Here is a 20,990-nt window from a genome sequence, read left to right as displayed (position 1 = left end):
GTGGACATTTTGTCCTTTTATGCACATGTGAGAAATTCTACCAGGTTTTCTTTTTTTTCTTTTGGAATATGATTGTGCACTCATGTGAAAATGGTTAAGTCTTTTCTGTTTCAAATAACTGTGCACAGCCAAACGCTGATGATTTCCTGTCCTCCCCAAGAATTGGGTTGCTTTCTACTGGTGCCAGCCGCATTCTTCTGCCCATCCTCTCTGGCACTTAAGAGCCATTATTTGCTTCTATTTTGTGACAGGTGGCTATCATATATTGGATCCTCCTGCTCAACCACTCCAAATTCAGAGCCAAGTATTATTTGGATTTGCCTTTGGGGATCTGTAATATGGCAGCCAATTCCTGCACACTAGAAATGAACGTCAATTCAACTCCCCTAATTAGCACTAAAGGACTGAGGGTTTTTTACTATTAGACAAGAAATGAACTGGAGAATTTAAGCCTTTACCTCAAGCTAAACATGAAACACAGGAGTGAACAAAATAGTTTTCTTCCTCTTGAAGGAAAGAATGGAACTGCTCATGGCAAGATAGAACTTGAAGGGGGTTAAGCCAGGAGACAGTTATTCAAACAGAACTGGGTAACGTTTTTATCATTTTAATAGCTTGTATGCAAATGTACTGAAATGCTTCTCATGGTGATTTACAAACGCCCCCTTGATTGAACAATGTCAGTGCCCTATTACTAGGGGCAAAGGGAAACAAATTTTGGTCATAGTATTCTCTTCGGTTGTCAATGCCAAAGTCCATTGGGGGGGGCATCAAGAATGTTATGTATTTATTTAAATTTAAAATCTGCAAAATGTTAATTTCCAAAGTAGGAAATCAATTAATTAAAATATCTAAGTAATATCAGGAAATTCAACTCCAATCATCAACTACTGTCTACCAACTATTACAGAAAGTTGTGGTCTTTCCTGGATCCATAGTCCCTGCACTCAGTCATTCAAGCCCTAGTCATCACACATTTGGACTATTGCAGTGATGGCTAACTTTTTTATCCTCACGTGCCAAAAGCATCCATGTGCGTGCCAACCCCATAATGCAATGCACGTGCAACACAACCACCACTGCACATATGCACATGACCTCCCCATGCTCCCCATGACCACCACTTCATGGCCCATTTTGGTCCTAGCAAGCCTCCCAGAAGCCTCCTGGGACCAAAAATGGGGCAGGAAGGGCAGCGCTCCCCCTCCGCACTTCTCCCCAGGCTCCCCCCGTGCATGCATGTGTGTCTCCTGCGTGCATGGCAGAGACCCGAAAATCAGCTGACCAGCAGGAGGTGCACATGCATACACGATGGAGCTGAGCCAGGCGGTGGCTCATGTGCTCTCAGAGAGGGCTCTGCGTGCCACCTGTGGCATATGTGTCATAGGTTTGCTATCACGGGACTATTGCAACACACTCTACAAGGGGCTATCCTTGAAGAGCATTTGGAAACTACAACTGGTGCAGAGCAAAGTTACACCAGCAGCTTTTAGGTTTCGAGAGTGGCCCATGAAACACCGCTGCTCTGTGAGCTTTACTGGCTGCCATTTTGCCTCTGGGTGCAATTCAAGATGTGATAATTATCGCACTTCGTGTCCTGGATCCAAGATTAGTAGAGGGACTGTCTCATCCCAAAGAGATTGGCCTACCCCATCCAGCTGGCAGAGTCAGCATGCTGTGGGCCTCATTGGCCAGGGTGTTCTGGCTGGCAGGATCCAGGAGAAGAGCCTTCTCTGCTCCTGCCCTTTGGAACATCTCAAAGCCACCTGGAGTGAGCTTGGCTCCAATCCTCCTGACCTTCTACAAGAGCTTAAAGACTTTGCTCTCCAGTTAGCTTGGGGAGCTTTGCATTGGAGGTGGTTGATAGGGTAATAATAGATCCCATCTCCCCCTCCCCCCTCCTACTCCCTCCCTCCCCATCTTTTAGTTACAGTTGAGAATTTGAATTTTTATAGTATTTTATTCATATTGCATACAGGTTTTGCATTGTTTTATTCTTTTTAACCATTGTAAGCCACCCAGAATCAAAGACGTATGATGGGCAGCCAATACATTTAATAAATAAATATAAATACTGCCTACCCTTTCCTAGACTTCATTATGGTTTTCTTACACTTTGGAGATTTTACATTTCAATTAAAGATTTGTGCAAAAGCTGTGACCGATAAAGAATAGTTATTTTTAAATAAGTGTTGAGGAGTTTTTTTTTTAATGTTGGAGTTCAATAAGTGCTAGCTAGTGGCACGAGAAGCACTATGATGTTTGTGGACAATTCAAAAATACTGCATAAAACAGTTACCTCTTAATGTATGAATTACTGATGGAGTAAATTTAGCATTGTGTTTCTGCAAGTAGATGGTTGGCTTTTTCAGCACTGCTTAAACATCTGTGAGGTTCAGATTATCCAAAATGAATGCTTATGCAGACAGTCCTTGATTTACAACCTTGTGATTTAGTGACCATTCAAAGTTACAATGGCATTAAACGTGACTTACAATCAATCCTTGCCCTTATGTCAGTTCCAACATCTCAGGATAACATGCTCCCCATGTGCGACCTCTCCAGCTGGCTTCTGACAAGCAAAATCATTCGTGGAAGGCAGATTTTCTTAACGACCATGTGATTCACTTAACAACTGCAGTGATTCGTTTAGTAACCAACACAAAAAGGCTGTAAAAATGGGCATGACTCACTTAACAACCATCTTGCTTAGCTATGGAAATTCTGGTCCCAGTTGCGATTGTAAGTCGAGGACTACCAGTATTGCTTAAAAGAACTTATTTAGAATGCTTTATTGAATTAATATAAAATCCTTCGGTCTTTTTACACCAATACATTATTTTAATGTTGTTTTTAACTTCTCGTTATAGTGCATATTGCTGTGTAGCAATTGTCTCAAATACAGTGGCAAACAGTATAAGATAGGCACCCACAAATATCTACTTCATTATATAAATACGATTATACCGAATAAATGAAAAGTAGCTGAATCTGCAGACAGCTTAGCTTTTCTGTGTTAAGGAAGGAGGATTTTAAAGACTGGCAGTATCTCTTTATGATAAATTTAGAGAACAGATTAGCAATCCTAGAGTTTTAACAGTACAACAGAGTTGCTCCTGCTGTTAACAAATCCAGAAGAAATTCTCTTGCTCTTGTTTAAATATAGCTTTATAATAGGAACAAACACAAGGGCAAGCTACCCTTCCCCTCCTGACCTCTCCTGATGAAGTGCTGGGGACTGCCCTCAGCCAGGCTCATTCAGGCAGGCGGGTGGGTGGGAGGGATCACAGGGGCCTTTCTTGGTGGAAAGGGGCTTTGGGCTGGGCACACTGTGCTGAAAAGTTGTTTTTCCTCTTTAGAAGTTCTTGCAAATTTCAATCCTACCTTTCCATTACTATCAAAACCTGCACTTTCTGCAGCTGCACAGACGTTATAGCGAACTGTGCTTTATAAGCTATCAGTCCCTCACCACATAGGCGAAAACAAAATAGAACTTATGCTTTGTATTTAAAAATAGATCTTATTAGCATAAAAAGAAAACACAGCACAAAGAAGATAAAAGGCATGGATTCTGCTTAATTGTTCTTGGATTGTTATACATCTATAATTCAGGGGTGTCAAACTGGTGGCCCCCAGGCTGGATGTGTCACACATAGGCCATACCCACCCCAGCTCCACGAAGGGAAAAAACATCGCGAAATATCACATGACAATGTGACGCAACAAGTTTGACACCCATGATTTTATATCAAGGATTCCACGACAGTAAAGTGGGTTGGTTATCTTGACTGTTTGGATAACAAATGTGTTAAATTATATAGTAGTTATTAGTTATACTGCCACAAAGATATAACAAAATCCTCTTCACGTCAACTGTAACTTCTGGTAGGTGGTCTCTGTTGTTTTCTTGGAACAATATGAAACTGGTTGCTATTGCCTTCCTTCAGGATGTTATTTACTTATTTGAACTGTCCTTGTTTAACTTTAGCCAAGGTCAGTGAAATGCTGCCATTTAGTTGGAGCAAGAAACTAACTAGGATAAAAGTAGCAACTTTTTATTATAATCTTTTAGGAAAGTATGGTCATGTAGTGATGTTCCATAAAAGTAGAATTGGAATCATATTCATTTTAAATTTGGGATATGATCGGGTTTGAAAATAAAATAAAATTAGAAGATTTATATTATTATTATTTTTTAAATAAAAAAAAATCTAATACATAATTCAATCAGTAATTGAGGGATGCTAAGAAAGTGTCTGATGGTGCATGCAAGCCATATGTAATTCTAAGAAGCTCTTTAATGGAATAACCAAAGACCCATCAATTTTGAAATTCCTGTATTGGAACTTTTCCTTTGCTTCTCCTTCACACCAAAGCATTTTCACACTGTGCAGTTCTTGGAGAGGGTGTGTACTCTTTTCAGGTTTCTGCTGTGGATCCTTCGGCTGTGCACTGACTTGATCCTTAAATTGATCCTATGCCAAACATTATGAAGGATCCCAGGCCAAGAGCTTGTGAAGATATAATTCATAACACTTTTCTGGAAATCATGTGGCTTAACTCACTTGTTTCTGTGATGAAGTGGTAGCCAATAATTATTTCATATGGCAAACTTAAATACTGTCTGCACTTAAGAATTTTAAGAGAGGGACATTTTGAGGTTTTGGGTGGATGCTGAAAAGAGACCAGTTCTGTTTCCACAATTTATATCTACTCACATTTATAATTTTATTTATTTGAAAATTATAATCTGCTTTTCAGTCCAGAAGAATTGGAAAACAACAGTGAGGGTAGAAACTTAAACTTTAAAAACTTTGGCTAGTTGCAAATTTAAGCATACTTATGTAGACTCAAGGAAATGACTGGGCCAAAGCCAGTATGAGTAATTTGCACATAGGTCTTAATGAATTAAGGCCTAAATTTGGCCTAGGTTATTTTAAGTATGATTAAATGTGGTTCAGCTTAATGCTAGTAATTCCAATGGTGGAATCCACAAATTTCTCATCACTATAAAAAGTGCAGCAGTTACAATGCCTATAACATGAAATAAATGTTTACCTTTTCCCCCCAAAAATATATCAGTGCCTCCAGAGCTATTACTCTTGCATAAATGTGAACCCACAACCAAAAATGCTTTGTTAAAGGTTGTAGACTGGCATCTAGCTAAGTTGATCCTTTAATAGATATATGTAGTTAGAAGTATCTGCATGTCAGCAGATCCTCCTTTGGGTATCAGATTCAGGATCTGCAAGTCTCATATTCAGGATCTCACTTTTAGCTGGAATTGAAATCCACATATCTTAAAATTGCCAAGTTTGAGAAACACTGGTTGAAATTGTTTTTTGCCTGCACAGTAGAGAGAGGTCTATTTATTGGTACCATAGCATCTGAAATGTAATGAGAGCTCCTGGATTGTATAAACAGTTACTGCTGCTGTTTCCTTAGCACCTGTGGGATATGAGTTGCTCTGGGCTTGGAAAGACAGCTCCACTCTGCACCACAGCTGTTGTGACTGTTGTAGCTAACTGTAGCAGTGCTGGGTCATGAAATCACTCTTGACAGGGCTTAATGGAATACAAATGCTGTTATTACAACTGTCCAAAGAATAGATGGCTGTATATATGGCCCTCATCAGGAGGGGCTGCCCTATTACATTGCACCTCAGCTAAAGTGTTTTATGATACTCTTTAAGGAGCCACGGGCAGCTTAGATGGAACACAGCACAGTGTATAATCAAGCTTTCCTCTGAAATTCAAGTATGCTAAGATGATTTTGCATAGGTTTTTTTGCCTTTTTAAGTGAGGAAAGTTAAATGAACCCCCTCTGAATATGATTCCTTCTGTCTGCTTCTCACTAGGTCTAAAGTCTACAGCAAAAAAAGAGAATTGAATCAGGATATGTAATTTACAAGTTACACTGGTAATGATCATCCTTCCTCCTCCTATATCCAATTTGGAATTAATGGGGGTGGGGAATGTGCTAATTTAGCTAACATCTAAAACTGATCAAGTGATTACAGAGATCACTGGATGAATCCTGAATTGGATGGGCTGGCCTGACCCTCTTTATAGGGAGCATGATACCATGAATGGTAACATGTTCCATAATGCCTTGTACAACTTCAAGCAACTCATGCAAAAATTAAAGCTAATATGAAGAGGGAGAGTCCATTGGAGGGAGGCTTTTTGGTGCCTTATCAACATTATTATTGAGAAGATGAGTTCCATGACTAGATCAGATATTGTCTCCTTTTCAAAATGTCACTGTAGTGTCAGACCATGGAAATCCAATTTCTACAAATGGTCTTGGTGGATCCAGCCCTGATTTCTCTGGGATGATCTTAGGTTTAGGAGTCTTATTAATTTGAAATGTCTTAAAAAGTAGAACCTGTCAAGTCCAATGTTGACCCAATGGATTTTTCCCCCAAGACTTCCAGCTAAATAGGATGTTGTCCACATATTTGCATATTACATTACCTGTAAAAGTCTCATGCATAAACACCCTCCATTTACTTTTAATTACTGGTAGACAGCTGATCCAGAGTGCATGCTCAATACTAAGCACATTTTAAGTTTGGTTATGAATTCTATGCAGAAATAGCCATTTTCCCCTTCAGATGTGCTGAAATAACTTTGCATCATTATAAATTATCTTTTTGAGTTAAAATATCCAGGCTCATGCTTTCACCTGGCCATATTTTCACCCTTGGGATCTGAAGCAGGGCTGCCTGGCAGGTTGCACAAGGGGTAAGGGAGCCATGGAGGCCCTTCAATGAAGGCATAGTGCCAGAATTCAGGCAGCCTGCTGATTCAGCACAGCATGCACAAGCTGATTGAAACCTTATCACTTTCTGTTTCCCCATCAAAATGCAGCTGCTTGGAAAGGCAGACTGTTTATCAGTGTGTCCACATCTAGAAATTCAGCAGCAGCACATATTTACCTTCGAGCAATGACTGGATTAAATAGACTTTTTAGGGCAGCAGGCTTTGGATATGAATATCCAATAATGTTCTTCAATTTTAGAAGGATTGATAATATCTTTGCTTGTGTCCAAGTTGATTTACCGAGGACATGAATGGACACTAGAGCAGGGGTGTCAGACTCCCAGCACGTGGGCCAGATGCTTTGCGCGCTTCCCACACCCACGCCCAATTTAGTGGAGGGAAGGTCGCGATACGTGATGCTGCTGTGATGACACAAGATTGACACCCCTGTAGAGGATCCAGAGATTCATTGGTTCATTTTTTTGTCACTCAGATAATATAGATGTGTTGACCTTGCTCTCACAACAGTGGTATAATATGGCAATATAGAGACTGGCCACTAAGCATGCAGGCTGTTGTATTTTGGACCAATTGAAGTTTCCAAATCTTCAAGGACTCCATTATAAACTGAAGAGTGAATTGGAATCATTTAAGCAAGAGTTGATAAAGTCATAAGCAAGTTCTCAGCATATTCTCTTCTAGATAAGTCTAGAACTTGCACACTGGCCAAATCTGGGATAAAGCCCTCCTGGTCATGTCCTTTACCTCCTCTTCTAGCAAAAGAACTGAGTCTCAGAGAATTCCTAGATTGTAAACCTAGGAACGGCAATCTCTTTCAGATTAGAAAATAGCAGTCTTAGAATCTTCTTAGTTAACATTAAAGTCATTTTGCATTGTTCAGCTTGAATCTGAACCTGTTTCTTCTCATCCGTCTTACAGACAAGGTTAGCACTTTTATTGCATCTCCTATCTGACCTGAAGTAGAGCATCAAATATCTAGGACAAGAATAGTTGTCTTTCCTTAACGCAAGTCTCACCGATGGTCATTTGTAAGAGTTTGAAGCCAAGAAAGAAGTAAGGGCATTCAGCAAATTGAGGATCCTATTACAGATTTATCTAATAGCATTATCTTAGTTTGTCATGCAAACAATCTGAGAAAGAAATTTCAAAGCTTCAAAGAGACCATTTTAATGAATTACTAAAAGAGGGTTGAAGGGTTCCTAACTCGTCTCAAAACACTACTAATTCTTGGTATTAAAACTTACATCTCTGAATTTACCTTTTGTAGGTAAAGACTTAACAATGAGAATCCAGACTTCCAGGTCCTGATAATCTGCTTCTCCAAAGCTCTCTATAACTATAAATATGTTCCTACTAACCTTCTGCAAGGGGAAAAGATTGAAGATACAATATTTTCTCATTTCCATTGGATTCAGGCTTGATTTGTTGAGAATCAGGGAAATCAGCAGGTCTTTTCCCTGATGCTGGAGTCTCCAATTCCCACAAAGCAACATTGATTGCAGTCTTCTTGGCCACTTTCCCCAGCTAGGTCAGATAGAGATCCAATGCAAATAATGGAGGGAACTCTGATAATTTCCCTGACATCTACAGGCTTTAAAAATCTATATAACGTAAGATAGGATCCCTCTCATCTCAGTATATTTTATCAATCTCCAACCAAGAGCAAATAAGATTTTATCCACAAAATATTTGGCTGGACATTTACAATTTATACTAATTGATTCTTCCAGCATCTCTTTTCCTAATATCTTGGAGCATTCCAAGTAGTTACCATCATTCCACAGATTCAGTAAGTGTAGAAAAGTGATGTATTAGCATACTCTGGCCCATTTCTGAATCATAATTTGATCTTACCAAAAGGCATGTGAAAAATAGTGACTTTCTACTTTGGTCTAGAAACTATTTTGAGTGTCTGAAACAAGAAGTTAGTCCAGAAAGTTCTTCAAAGAAAAGTGTTGTACAGGAAGCAGTCCAAATGGAAAGAATTGCACTGCTCTGAAATTAGGTATGTGTTGCCTTCTACTCTTACAGTGCCAATACAACAGCATGCTCACTGAATCACAGTTCATCTTTCCATATAGCAGAAAGTATGGTGCTCTACTAGTGACACCAATGGTCCCTCTCTTTAAACTTAAATTTATTATGGATGCAACTATTTCTCTTAATTTTGAAATCTGTTTAGAATTGCATTAGAATATTTGAAGCTGAATTTTTAAGTACTTTGAAGACATATCTCAAGAATCTTCTGCCAACAAAAAATTGCATACATTATTTTTACCCTCGCCGTATATCTTTTAATAATTCATTTTATGCTATTTCTATTCACCCCATGCCACAACTCTGCATGACATATCAATAAAAATGTTTAAAAGCATACTACTACTACTACTATGAAAAAAATGAACCCAGGCTGCAAAATATGGTAACAAAATTACTGTAAAAATTAAGATCCAAAAGTATGGCAAAGGAGAGCCATCTTAAAAGGTCCTTCTTAAATGCCAGCAGGGATAAGGCAATTCCTACCTCAGGACCCAATTCCAAAAAATGAAAGAGCAACAAATTACTAAACAGATTTTACCCTTTGCATTAGAAAGGAGAGTTTAAGAATATATTAAACTAAAAAATAACAAATAGTCAACATGTGAGTCATATTAAAGCTATTAGCAGTTTGTTGATGTTCCAAAATGGTTTCCTTGTTGATTATTTTGTTTCCCAATTTAGCTCTGTGGTGCATATCTCCCTCCAGGTAGCTCATAGTAGCAATCCCTACTACTTGTTTCCTACTAATCAAAAACATTCTAAATATACATATTCCATTTATTCATTGAGGTTAAAATGTGGAGAAAACAGGGAGAAATGTAAGCTTCTGAAGGTGGGGTATAAAACAATATTCCCTGTAGCTGTTTGCTGAAGTATTCCTTTTGTAAAGAAACGTCACTTAACTAATTTGTACTAACTTGTTTGTTACCTATTTGCCCAAAAGGAAGACATTTCTGGATTTTAGAAAATCTTCCCTCAAAGAGATCTGGTACCATACAAAAAGCAAATATCTTACGTTTTTAATTCACTTTTTCCTACCTTTGTTTAAAAAAAACATAATCCTTTTCTCAGATTGAGACTTGTTTTAACTCCCCTGCTCATTTTGCTGCCTCATGGATTACCATATTTTTCAGTATAAGACCTCCCCCCCCCCAAAAAAAGAGGGTTAAAATCTGGGTGTGTATACATCGAATACAGCCATTTTTACCCTTCCAAAACCCACCCTGCACATCCCATTTTTTGCAAAAATGGGCATGCAGAGGGTTTGGGAGGCCTGCAAAGTGCTCCTGGGGGCTGGGGAGGGCAAAAACAAGTGAAAGCGGCCCTGTTTTTCAAAAACATGGGTGTTTTGCCCTCCCCAGCCCCCAGGAGCACTCTACAGGTCTCCCAAACCCTCTGCACGCCCCATTTTTTTTGCCTCCCAAACACCCCACCCATCGCGTTTTTGCCCTCCCTGGCCCCCAGGAGCACTTTGCAGGCCTTCCAAAATCTCTGCCTGCCCCATTTTTCACTCATGCAGAGGATTGGGAGGCCTGCAGAGTGCTCCTGGGGACCGGGGAGGGCTAAAACTTTTTTCTTTTAATTTACCTCTTCAAAATCATGGTGCGTCTTATACTCCTTGTGCATCTTAGTCTGAAAAATGTGGTATGTTACAGGTATGGTTTTGAGATGTTGACATCAAACTGCATGGAGATTTATGTAGTGCAACTATACATGTAAGCAAATCGGTGTAGAAAACTCCTGATAAATAAATTTAAAAAGTACACAATAGTAGTTGAAAAGTTTTATTCATATAAAATTATTAAGAACATAAAGGATTGCATCTTAAAAAAAGATCTGCAGTTATTTACAGCAGTATTGCACAAGTAAAGTGGCAATTACCCTGTCAAATTTTCATCAGTGCAAAACACAAGTAAGCCAGGGAAACTGCAATAAAAATGCTACATATGCTGGGTTCTATTAAACAAATTAGTGATTAATCAGTACAAGATCAGTGCTACGTTGATGTTTGTACCTGATGACGAGGTCTGTCATACAATAACTAGTGGTGCAAAATTTCACTCTACTCAAAATTTAATAGTTCTTGAATAAATTGTAGGTACTTCTTGATCATGAGGTAACAGCCATATCCTGTGCTACATAAACTGAGGTCAAGGGATGCAGTATTAACAGCCCTTAATATTAGCACAATTCAAGAAAGAAACAGGAAGCACCAACAAGGTTGTCATCTGATATTTCATGAATTTTCCAGAAACATTGATTTTTGTGGCAAGTTGCTGGGGGTCATCTGAATTCTGACTGAACACAACGTGCCCATGCAAGTCCTTGGTTCATGTCTATCATTTTTGAAGGCTAATTCACTGCTTGCTGCTTTAGTAAAAATTCTTTGAAAACCACCATCAGTCCCCACAAGAATGTATACAAATGTTTCAAACCTTGAGTATGGGGCTTTCCTAATGACACAATGGAATTGTACTCTCTGCTTGCACTTTATACTTAAACGCTGTAACAAGACAGAGAAGGAAGCAAGAGCAATGAGAGAAAATAAGGGGGTTAATATCTAAAATAGCGCCAAGTATCTCAAACTAGTAGACAGTGCTCTAAACTGATCAATCACTATTTTCATATATGCTAAGTAAATTTTAAAGAAAAAAAAGACTTTACAAGAACTTAAATAAGCAGAAAATAAATATACAACATTTCTACAAGTTACAGCATTATGAAACAGTAGAGTGCATTAATTACAAAGAAAAGGGGAACCTACAGTATTTAACAAGTTCAATTTTACAAAAAGAAGTTTAGAGAAATTTCTGCTGCTATACAAAAAAAATCTTACATGAAATAGTAAGAAAAGAGGAAACATTGCACACAGGTAACATTTGGCTCAGATGAGAAGAACTGCTCTAATCTAATAAATATTCAAATATTTACAATCATTGAAAGAAAATAAAAGCATTGAAAGTCTTAGTAATTCTCTGGGAAGAAATTTATATCTGGTTTCTCCACAACCAAAGGAAATTCTTCATAAAAATGTTTTGGCAGGACTATTTAAAAGGGGATTTTATTTTATTTTTTAAATCCTCTAATAGACAAAAAGGTTATATATGTTAAATTACATCAAGATTTTAAAAACCCACAAGTCTTACTAAGTTCACAGTGGGGTTGTCAAGGCACAAAACCTGCAGTGAACTGGAAAACCAAATGGGTATTATTTGATTTAGTTTTTAGATATAGGTATCTATATAGATAAATGTCTGCGGAAAAAAGAAAGCTTGGGTTTGGGCCACACAGTGCCAATATCGTGTCATTTACTGTTTATGTTATAATTCACAGAATTTTTAAAATATGTATTCGGCTTATAATGCTCGCCTAAAGCCATGGCAGCAAGCTCATTGCGCGTCCATGCTATCAGTTAACACATATGGATGTGTACACATCTCAAGGCACTGGGCCAGCCAAGCCTTTAAAGAAATTGGGGGGGGAGGGGAGGACAAGGGATGCAAAAAGGCAGCACAGACGCCACTGCTCATGCACTGGGCTTTTCAAAGCCCCCCTTTGTATAGCAGCTCCTTATTTCCATATACCCATCCCTAAGAGAAAGCCACTGCTCAAATTAGGGTATCCTAAGGAGCAGCATTTGCTCCAATCCATGTAAGGAACAAAGGAGTCTTCCAACATAAGGTGCATGCATGGAACTCCCAAGTTCCCAGTCTACAGAAGGATTTAATTTTAACACTGGAGTGCTCCAGAAACAGAAGCAGGAGCAAAGTTTCATTCATGCTTTGGTGAGTAAAGAAAGATGAAGTCTAGGCACATTATCCTGGGTCCATGTTGGGAACCAACATAAGCCAGTTTGTGCTAAAAGATACTTCTGGTAATTATTTCCATTTAAAATATGGTCAAATTCAAATACAGGATCTTATGACACACTGAATAATAGCAAACTCTTAATCAAAAAGTGTCTAATGTTGTATATCAGCATCACTGTAATTGGAACAGAAAGAATTTCTGGCATTTTGCACAGTATCAATCTGAGCAGCATAATGCTAGCTGTTAAATCCATTTCCTTTCCTCTTCCAATAAAGCAGATTTTGCAAGCAACATGCAAATATACAGATCAAATTCCTATTAACAGCATTGTCATTTCTATTTTGAAATTAAAATAACAAATCAAATTAGGAAAGTTATGGACCAACATTATCAAACAAGGAATCTCCCTCCTGTAGAGTTACCAAAGAAATGCTTGATTCAGCAAAAGCGAAGCATGTAAAGCAACACCATGTGTGCCTATAGCTGGATGTCAGCAGTGCTTCAAATACAATTCCAAATGGTGCTTCAAAAAATCAGAAGGCCTCCAATAGCACCTTTTCTGGCTAACACATTATATTAAAAGTCCTAATCTTCTGAGTTACAGGTCACTTCATCAGGTGCACAGGTTACCTATGAGATAAGAGAGTTTCAGCATAACCTGTTTTTCCCCCCCTCTCTTCTCACCACCTCACTCTAATTTAAATCCTGTATCAATCTAGTCACTGATGCATCAGATTAAGTAACTGCAGCTCACGAAAGTCAATGTCTTTTAATAACGTGATATTCAGAAGTTTCTACTGGAGCTCTTCCGAGTTTTCGTTACCATAGACTAACATGGCTTTCTTCCTAAAAATGTGCTACAGAACACATGGGAGAATGCACCTTAGCACTTCTGAAGGCATCTGCATCTTTTTCAATAAATCTCACACCTGTCACATGATACAGGCAACAGCTGCTTTAAGGAGTTGCAGTCAAGGGCAATATTCCTCTCCCCTGTGCATTCTCAAGCATTTTTTGAAATTGAATCTGAAGTGCTGCACAGCACTATAAAAGATGGGACTAAAGAAGATGGCACGAAGTTGTTGAGATTGTTCTTAAAACTGAGAGCAATGCACACAGCACTAGCTAATCAACCCTGTCATTTTAGTAAGACATTTGCCTGTTGAGATGGGTAAGGAACTTTAACATAATACACTCTTAACATCCTCATTTCCAAAAGATGGTTAGCACTTTCACTGCTTTCGGTCCTTAAGTCTCCACTACTAGGCAGTTCTGTGGACAACTTTCACCAGCATGTGAAACATTTTGCTTGTTGGGAGTTCTTGGTGTGTGTTTTAAAATTCACTAGATCTCTGAAACAATGGGTTAAAATAATACATACAGGGAATAGGTGAATCTCCACTAGGTGGACTAACATTCCACATATTACAGACAGGCACAAGAATTGAACATTTATGGAACAATACAGAGAAATCACACAGAAGTGGTGTTGATAATACAGAGAATCATAGTCTAGATTCTACAAATGCATTTTAGATGGCTTCAAGAGAAGTCAAAGCCTGCAACTTTTTGAAGGTTAGTTACACATTTTCAGTGGTGCTGGTGAAACCAGAAAGGGGGGCACAGTATTTGGAATCATGTTTATAGTCTGTACCAGTCTATATAGCTAATCAAGGACCAGATAAAATTATATGGCAAAGAGAAAAAGGGACAGAATCTGTTATACTCACTTTCCGTTGCCTCACATGGCCAATTAAAAATGACATATGAATTACCTGACCATAATGTGGTGCAGCACAACTTTACTGCTCATTTAATTTTTATTAAATCACTGTTGCTTTCAGTTTTGAGTTTTCCCAAGCTATATCTATTATTTTACATTTTACTATAACCTATAACATTTTAAACATTTTATATTTAATAAACTATGATGAGTCACAAAAGATTTCTCAGAAGCAAAAGCCTTTTTAAAACAAGTCAGGCATGCACATCTGCTAACCACCATTGTACATTAGAAATTTACTTGCTATATTTTGATTCATTTTCATTCAAGATTAAGCTTAATGTGCATGTCATAATTTACTAATTTTATAAGTTCAATATTCTGAACTTTCTCATTTTAAAGCAAAATCTTAATCCTTTTGGAAGCAACTGACTTCCCTCCAATTAAAAAAAAACTAGAATTGTTTGATCATCTCTCCCATAAACATTAAAGGCAAGCAAAGCTAAAGATTTTCATTAGGCCCCTTAATGGTCTGTTTAAACTTTTAAATTATTTCAAGGGTTGCTCTCTGGAGCACCGAGTGTGTTATCTTTACTGGGTCCAGTTCATAAATACTTAGGTTTCCAATCAGTGCCTAAAGTAACAAAGAGGTATCTTCCTTTCAACTAGAGAAAATGCCACAGTGAACTGGACCTGCTGCCATCATGCTCAGGCTTTGAGACAGAATGGTAAATCAGTAAGTAGTCCAGCATACACAGTGTGTGTGTGTGTGTGTGTGTGTGTGTGTGTGTGTGTGTGTGTGTGTGTTATACATCTCTGAGAAGGGCTGGCAAAGACCCTGCCAATAACCACTAACCTAAACAGACCAGTACTCTGATTCAAAATGAGGCAGCTTCCTATGTTCATGAAGGCTTCTGTACCTGGCAAATGCAAGAGAATCCAAACCAGGAACTTTATGAGAGAACCCTTATCCTGAGAAGGGTATTTGTTTCCATCTCTAGGCACACAAAGGGGACGAAGTGACATCAAATATGGCAAGTCTTTTTGCAGACACACAGTCTCTCCCATGGCATATGACAGACCTTCAGTCTACAGTTAGGGAATCATTATTTTTACTACTATCTCTGGCTCAGAGAAACAATTCGCTTTGATTATTTAGGTTGCACAATTCAGCTTTTTGGAATTAATTACCCTCAGTTCAAGATTTTTTCTTCTTCTAAGTAAACTGTAAGTAGTCCTCACCAACATAGTAGGTAAAAGCAGCTACTTTCTTACATGAGGCTATGGAGGCTGCACTTGGGGGTGGAGGGTGGGGAGAAGGTTTCAGAAATTCTCCTGTTAAAACTAAAGAAAAAAAACTTGTTTCCATCTCTCTTGAAATTTTTACCCTCAGAATCAATTTGAATACTGTGCTGCTATCGACCCCAAATCCACCCACTGAGTCAGTAGTCCTTGTACATTCCACATTATGGTTACTAACTCATCCCTCCAGATAATTTATTTTAAGAATAAATGCAGCAATAACTAAATCCAGAGTGCTTGTCTAAAAAAAAACTACAGACACCCAAACTGGATTTAAACAACAGTAAAATACCATAATGAGGATCAAAACAGTGCCAGAAATCATGCAGTAGGACCCTGTTCTAAAAACGTGGGGCAATATTGCACAGGTGTAGGAACTGCTTTCACCCACATGCAAAAACTTATTGCTACATTGCCCCCCTCCCTCCCCACATCAGTTTATGCTATAGAATATATACAAATAACATAGGAAGAAAATTATAAAAGGCAACCTGGTGTAATTATTTGGACCATTTAAACTTTCACAGTTTAATTTCAACTTTCAAAGCAACTTCAATATTTCTTCCTCTGGACTGCAAGAGGCAGAAGCTCTACACAAAGAAAGATCCAATCTGGTTCTTGCACAGCAGACAGGTACATGTTCTATGTAAATTCCTTCTGTTGTAGACGCACAAAGGCAGCTGACTTTTATGGCAGAAATTTAGGGAGGAATAACCGGAAGTATCAATTCCAATCTTTCCATCTTGTCTCCACCAACTTCATTTAATGATCATGAGCTCTTCTGCGTGGAAGTCATCTGGAATGAATGGAGGACCTAATACCAAAGTCTGGCCTCTCACTACTTGGGAAGATTTGTTCTTTAAAAAGCTGTACAATATGTCTTTAATATAAAAACTAAGGCAGCTTTACAAAAGTAGCTGGCTCAGTCAATTCCGTTGTAAGGTAGAGGAGCAGCCTACATATTTCCTAATGTGAATACATGATTCAATTACTTTTCTTAAAAGCTTTATATAGCAGTTTTTTTTAAAAAAAGTTTCATCAACAAAAAATGGTGTCAGCTCTATTGTTTCTAAAAATGTTGACCCATTTCCAAAAGTCCATCACAATTTGTTAATTCTCTAATATGGAGTCCTCTTGCTCCTTTAATTTGCTGGATGTCCCAAAGTCAGGAATGGCTATTAGCTGCATCCAGAGAGATTGTTCGTGGGCTTTGTTGCTAGAACCAAGTAAACAATCGTCATGGCCTCTTGAAGCACTAGTCACTGCATTCTCCATATGAAGCGGACGATGTAATGCAAAAGGCGCAAAATTATGATCTGATGATTTACTCCCTGGTAATCCAATAAACCCTGAAAGAAAAAAAAATAAATTATTTTAAAACAAGGACCTTTCATATGAGGCAGTAAAGATTATCAAATGTATAGGACAACTTAGGAATTACAGTACTAAGTTCTTTGGGTAGATTTAGCAAAGCACAAATGAAAACAGTGTTAAACTGGCCAATAAGACAACTATTAGGGTGAAACTAAAATAGTAACAAAGCAGGATCTCCTATTGCATTTTGAGGTTTTTCTATTGCAATCATATGAATTATAGTTGTATCTTTACATCTCAAAGGGAACAAATATGTGTATAATGACAAAGCTTTAGTCAGATTACTACAGGGCGGGGCATAACCTTTTCCTAGGGGGTCACAGCAACACTTGTAATAACAACACAAATAATTCATACACCATTCGAAAGCCCATCAAAAACTGAGTTTATTGACACGATTTAATAGTCAGTATGACCACCATTAGCCCTTCGAACAGCATTCAAACGAGGTGGATAAGAACACAACAAATCTTCAAACAGTTCCGTTCGATTTTCCAGATTTTCCAGAGGGCGGGGCATAACCTTTTCCTAGGGGGTCACAGCAAGATCGACAGCAGTTTACAACTTCCGCGACACCTCATTTTAAAGCCCATAAAAAACTGAATTGAATGAGCTATTAAATGTTAAATTTGTTTCGGTTGAAACTTTGAGAATGAATTTGGAAACTGTGTTGAAAAATCTGGAAAATCGAACGGAACTGTTTGAAGATTTGTTGTGTTCTTATCCACCTCGTTTGAATGCTGTTCGAAGGGCTAATGGTGGTCATACTGACTATTAAATCGTGTCAATAAACTCAGTTTTTGATGGGCTTTCGAATGGTGTATGAATTATTTGTGTTGTTATTACAAGTGTTGCTGTGACCCCCTAGGAAAAGGTTATGCCCCGCCCTGTAGATCAGTAGGTGTTTGCATGAACACTAAACTTCTGTTCATAAATACATGGATACTTCTATCATTTGTTTTTAATAAATGATGTACACAAGAAAATATTCTTTTTCATGCTTTAATTTTTCTTTTTCTTAGCAGGCAATTCTCCTTTTTTTTTAATTTAACCATATAATTGCTAGCCGATAGCACAATGTAAATTTGTGCAAATCAACATTTTCAAGGTAAGAGATTCAGAACATAATGGCAGGATCTTGCTTCTAGAAGGATCCAGTCTGCTTAAGCCCCTCTAGAGCCCTTGTAAGCCAGAAAGGGATTGAATAGTCAAACAGCCTGACTGAGCTGGTGTTAAGACAGAGGGAGAGTATTATTGTTTATTGGCTGCAAATCAAATATAGCATGGTTGCTATTTATGAATGAATTTCTTCAAATAAAAAGACAGTCATTTTCTTTCTATATCTCTATTTACTGGGATGAGAAAAATAAATAATAGTAACTGGTCTAACGTTCATTGGTTAAATGCTGTAAAAACAATTCCACAATAATTAATGGTACTATAGAGTATATGTTGGAAGAAATTATTAAGCCTTAGTCTAGATTGTGTGTATCTCATATTCAATTGAATATATTTGCTTTTGGCCTTATTGAAAGATGGAGTGTAAACAACATTATTATATCTCAACCCAAAGTCATCCTTTCTGAAACGTGTATTTTTATTATTTTTTATTTAAGGTTCATATGAAATAAGAGTCCAAGTGGTGCAGTGCTTAGAATACAGTATTGCAGGCAAACTGCCCACACTCTGGAGTTCAATTCTAATGGGGCTCGAGGTTATCTCAGCCTTACATCCTTCTGAGGATGGGGCAATATGCTGGCATTGTAAACCGCCCAGAGAGTACTGTAAAACACTATGGGGTGGTTGTCCCAAAGGTGCTTTTTCAAGAGGCAACGGGACTTTCTGGTTTTTCTTTGAAGACGTTTTGCTTCTCATCCAAGAGAAGTCCAGTTGCCTCTTGAAAAAGCACCAATGGGACAACCATGAGCATGGATGCCTGAGAATTTTCATAGACTAAGGGGATGGTATATAAGTCTAAGTGCTATTGCTACTGCTGTGTTAATGTGATGCAAAATTACTTGGGGACATTCAGCAAACCATGGAAAAAATGATTAACTCATAGCCTTTTGTATTTCTAGCTAATTCTTTTTCCTATGTCCATTTTCTGTCACTGATTGATGTCCTCATTGTCTGCCTCAATCATGCTTGCACATTCACTGTAATTTATTCATTCAAATGGATTCTCCCTATCACGGTATATAGAACTCAAGCCCATCTAACATGCTCTAAAACTCCTGTGAGATGAGAAATTAACAAAAAAATTTAAAAAGCTTCTATAGACAGTTTAATTTTCCTCATGAATGGCAATTTTTTGACATTTCACCTTCTAGGTAGAGAGACTCCAAAATCCATAGTTTTCAGGTTCCAGTTGTGTAAGAAATAAAGGCAGAAGAAAGTCTTGTGAATGAATTGTATCTTTAACACTGTGTTTGGAGTAACTGTCACTATATTTAATCTTGTTCTGTGCTGCTTAATGTGAGGTTTGTTACCAGAAACCAATGGTATATAATTTATGAGATCTGGTAGAGCACACAGAAAGAGGAAAAAACAGGAGATGCCAAAACCAGGATGGTATTCTCAGAGCATAATTGTGTCATTGTCTAAATTGTTGACTCTTGAAAATGTTACAGAGATTCCCAAAGGATGAAATCTGGTAGCTATAATTTATCTGAGAAACCAGTGATTTGGTGTAATGTATGCCAAGAACCTAAATAAAGCTATTGGCAATCTGTGCCAGAGCTAATGAACTAGTGAACCTCCAAATTATTCTCAAGTGACTCCACCTGTATAAACACCCACTGCTTTTTTTGAGTATAAATACATGCAGATACACTTGAAAAGATGCAGTCATGTAAGAAAAAAAAGACATATACATTTGTGTGCTGCCTGACTTCAACTTCCACAAGTCACATTTGATGAGAAGAAATAAGGCAGATAATCCAGGGGACAAATAAATTATTTCCTTTTTAGCCATTTGTTTAGAAAAGGTTGTTTTAAACTAATTAAATATAATTAGCATACAAACTAGAGATTTTCATTTATTTGCATCAAACAAACACTAAAAAGTCTCAGAAGAAGAGCAACAGTACGTATAATATCTTTGGATACTTTAGACTACTAGATTTATTGTGGTGTAAGCTTTCCTGTAGTAAAACCTATTATGTCAAATGTAGTCATAAATCTGTTTCAAAGATCTTAAAGTCTAGCAAGAAGTTAAATTATTTTATAGTAAGAGATGCACAATTTAATAGTTCTTCTAAATGCTATTACAAAATTGGGAAGTATTAAATTCATGGAAAGTAATTATAACTACACTTAACACAGATTAAGGTTAAGAAGAGATTGGTTTGCTGCCTATAGTCATTTCTTTGTCCTAACCCACCAGATTCTTGCACCACTGCAGTTATCTTTACTTTAGCTGGAAAAAGTCATATAGTGTAGCTTACCTAAAATCTGAACTGTTTTCAAACCAAACAAAGATAAAACATTTTTGATATTTCTAAAAACCAAGCAAGGGAAGGACAGCAGCAGCAAATTCTTGCTTGATCCACCTGACATTATGGGATTCTGGCAAGGCTATGGCACTTCCATCCCTTCATAATAAGATGAGAGCAAATCAATTCACGCTTGCAATTCCTCTAAGGGCATTCTAACAACAACTTGTGATTTTTATCTTGGAAGTACAGGATTCTTCCAAAATTAGCCTTTCACAAATTTACTTTCAAAAGAATAAGGCTTATATTAGGTTGTTGTTTAAAAAAATTAATGTATTGCCTTTCAAGACAAACTTAACAGCAGTATCAATCATAACAGAGAGAATGCATAGGTTCCAGGGGTTATGTTTTTCCCCATTGCTAATTATGGTTAAGCAGATGGGAAACCACAAAAGATGGCAATGTCTCCAGAACCTGACACAAACATCAATTCATAAAGTATACAAAAAGCATACTACTCCA

The 20,990-nt window shown here is 37.7% G+C and overlaps 1 protein-coding gene and 1 long non-coding RNA gene across 7 annotated transcripts in view; one reads left to right on the top strand and one right to left on the bottom strand.

The window, feature by feature from the left end:
* LOC106537997 (uncharacterized) overlaps positions 1-20,990 on the top strand; it is a 219,125-nt gene that overhangs the window by 156,001 nt on the left and 42,134 nt on the right. The gene's annotated exons all lie outside the window — the stretch shown is intronic.
* Positions 16,780-20,990, bottom strand: part of BCL2L11 (BCL2 like 11) — a 33,037-nt gene continuing 28,826 nt past the window's right edge. For 4 of the 6 annotated variants that reach the window (XM_014060797.2, XM_014060795.2, XM_087717621.1 and 1 more), the window contains exon 4: positions 16,848-17,009. In XM_014060797.2, coding sequence (XP_013916272.1) covers positions 16,985-17,009 — 25 coding nt within the window. In that variant the 3' untranslated portion in view covers positions 16,848-16,984. Of the gene's footprint in view, positions 17,010-20,990 lie in introns of all 6 variants that reach the window. The other 2 variants (XM_087717624.1, XM_087717623.1) reach the window with 1 other exon arrangement.

The sequence above is a fragment of the Thamnophis sirtalis genome, unplaced genomic scaffold (genome assembly GCF_051295495.1).
Source record: "Thamnophis sirtalis isolate CommonGarterSnake01/CBP01778 unplaced genomic scaffold, rThaSir2_p1.2 scaffold_6, whole genome shotgun sequence".
Lineage (NCBI taxonomy): Eukaryota > Metazoa > Chordata > Lepidosauria > Squamata > Natricidae > Thamnophis > Thamnophis sirtalis.
Note: the sequence above shows the minus strand (reverse complement) of the source record. Positions and strands in the feature narration are given on the sequence as shown.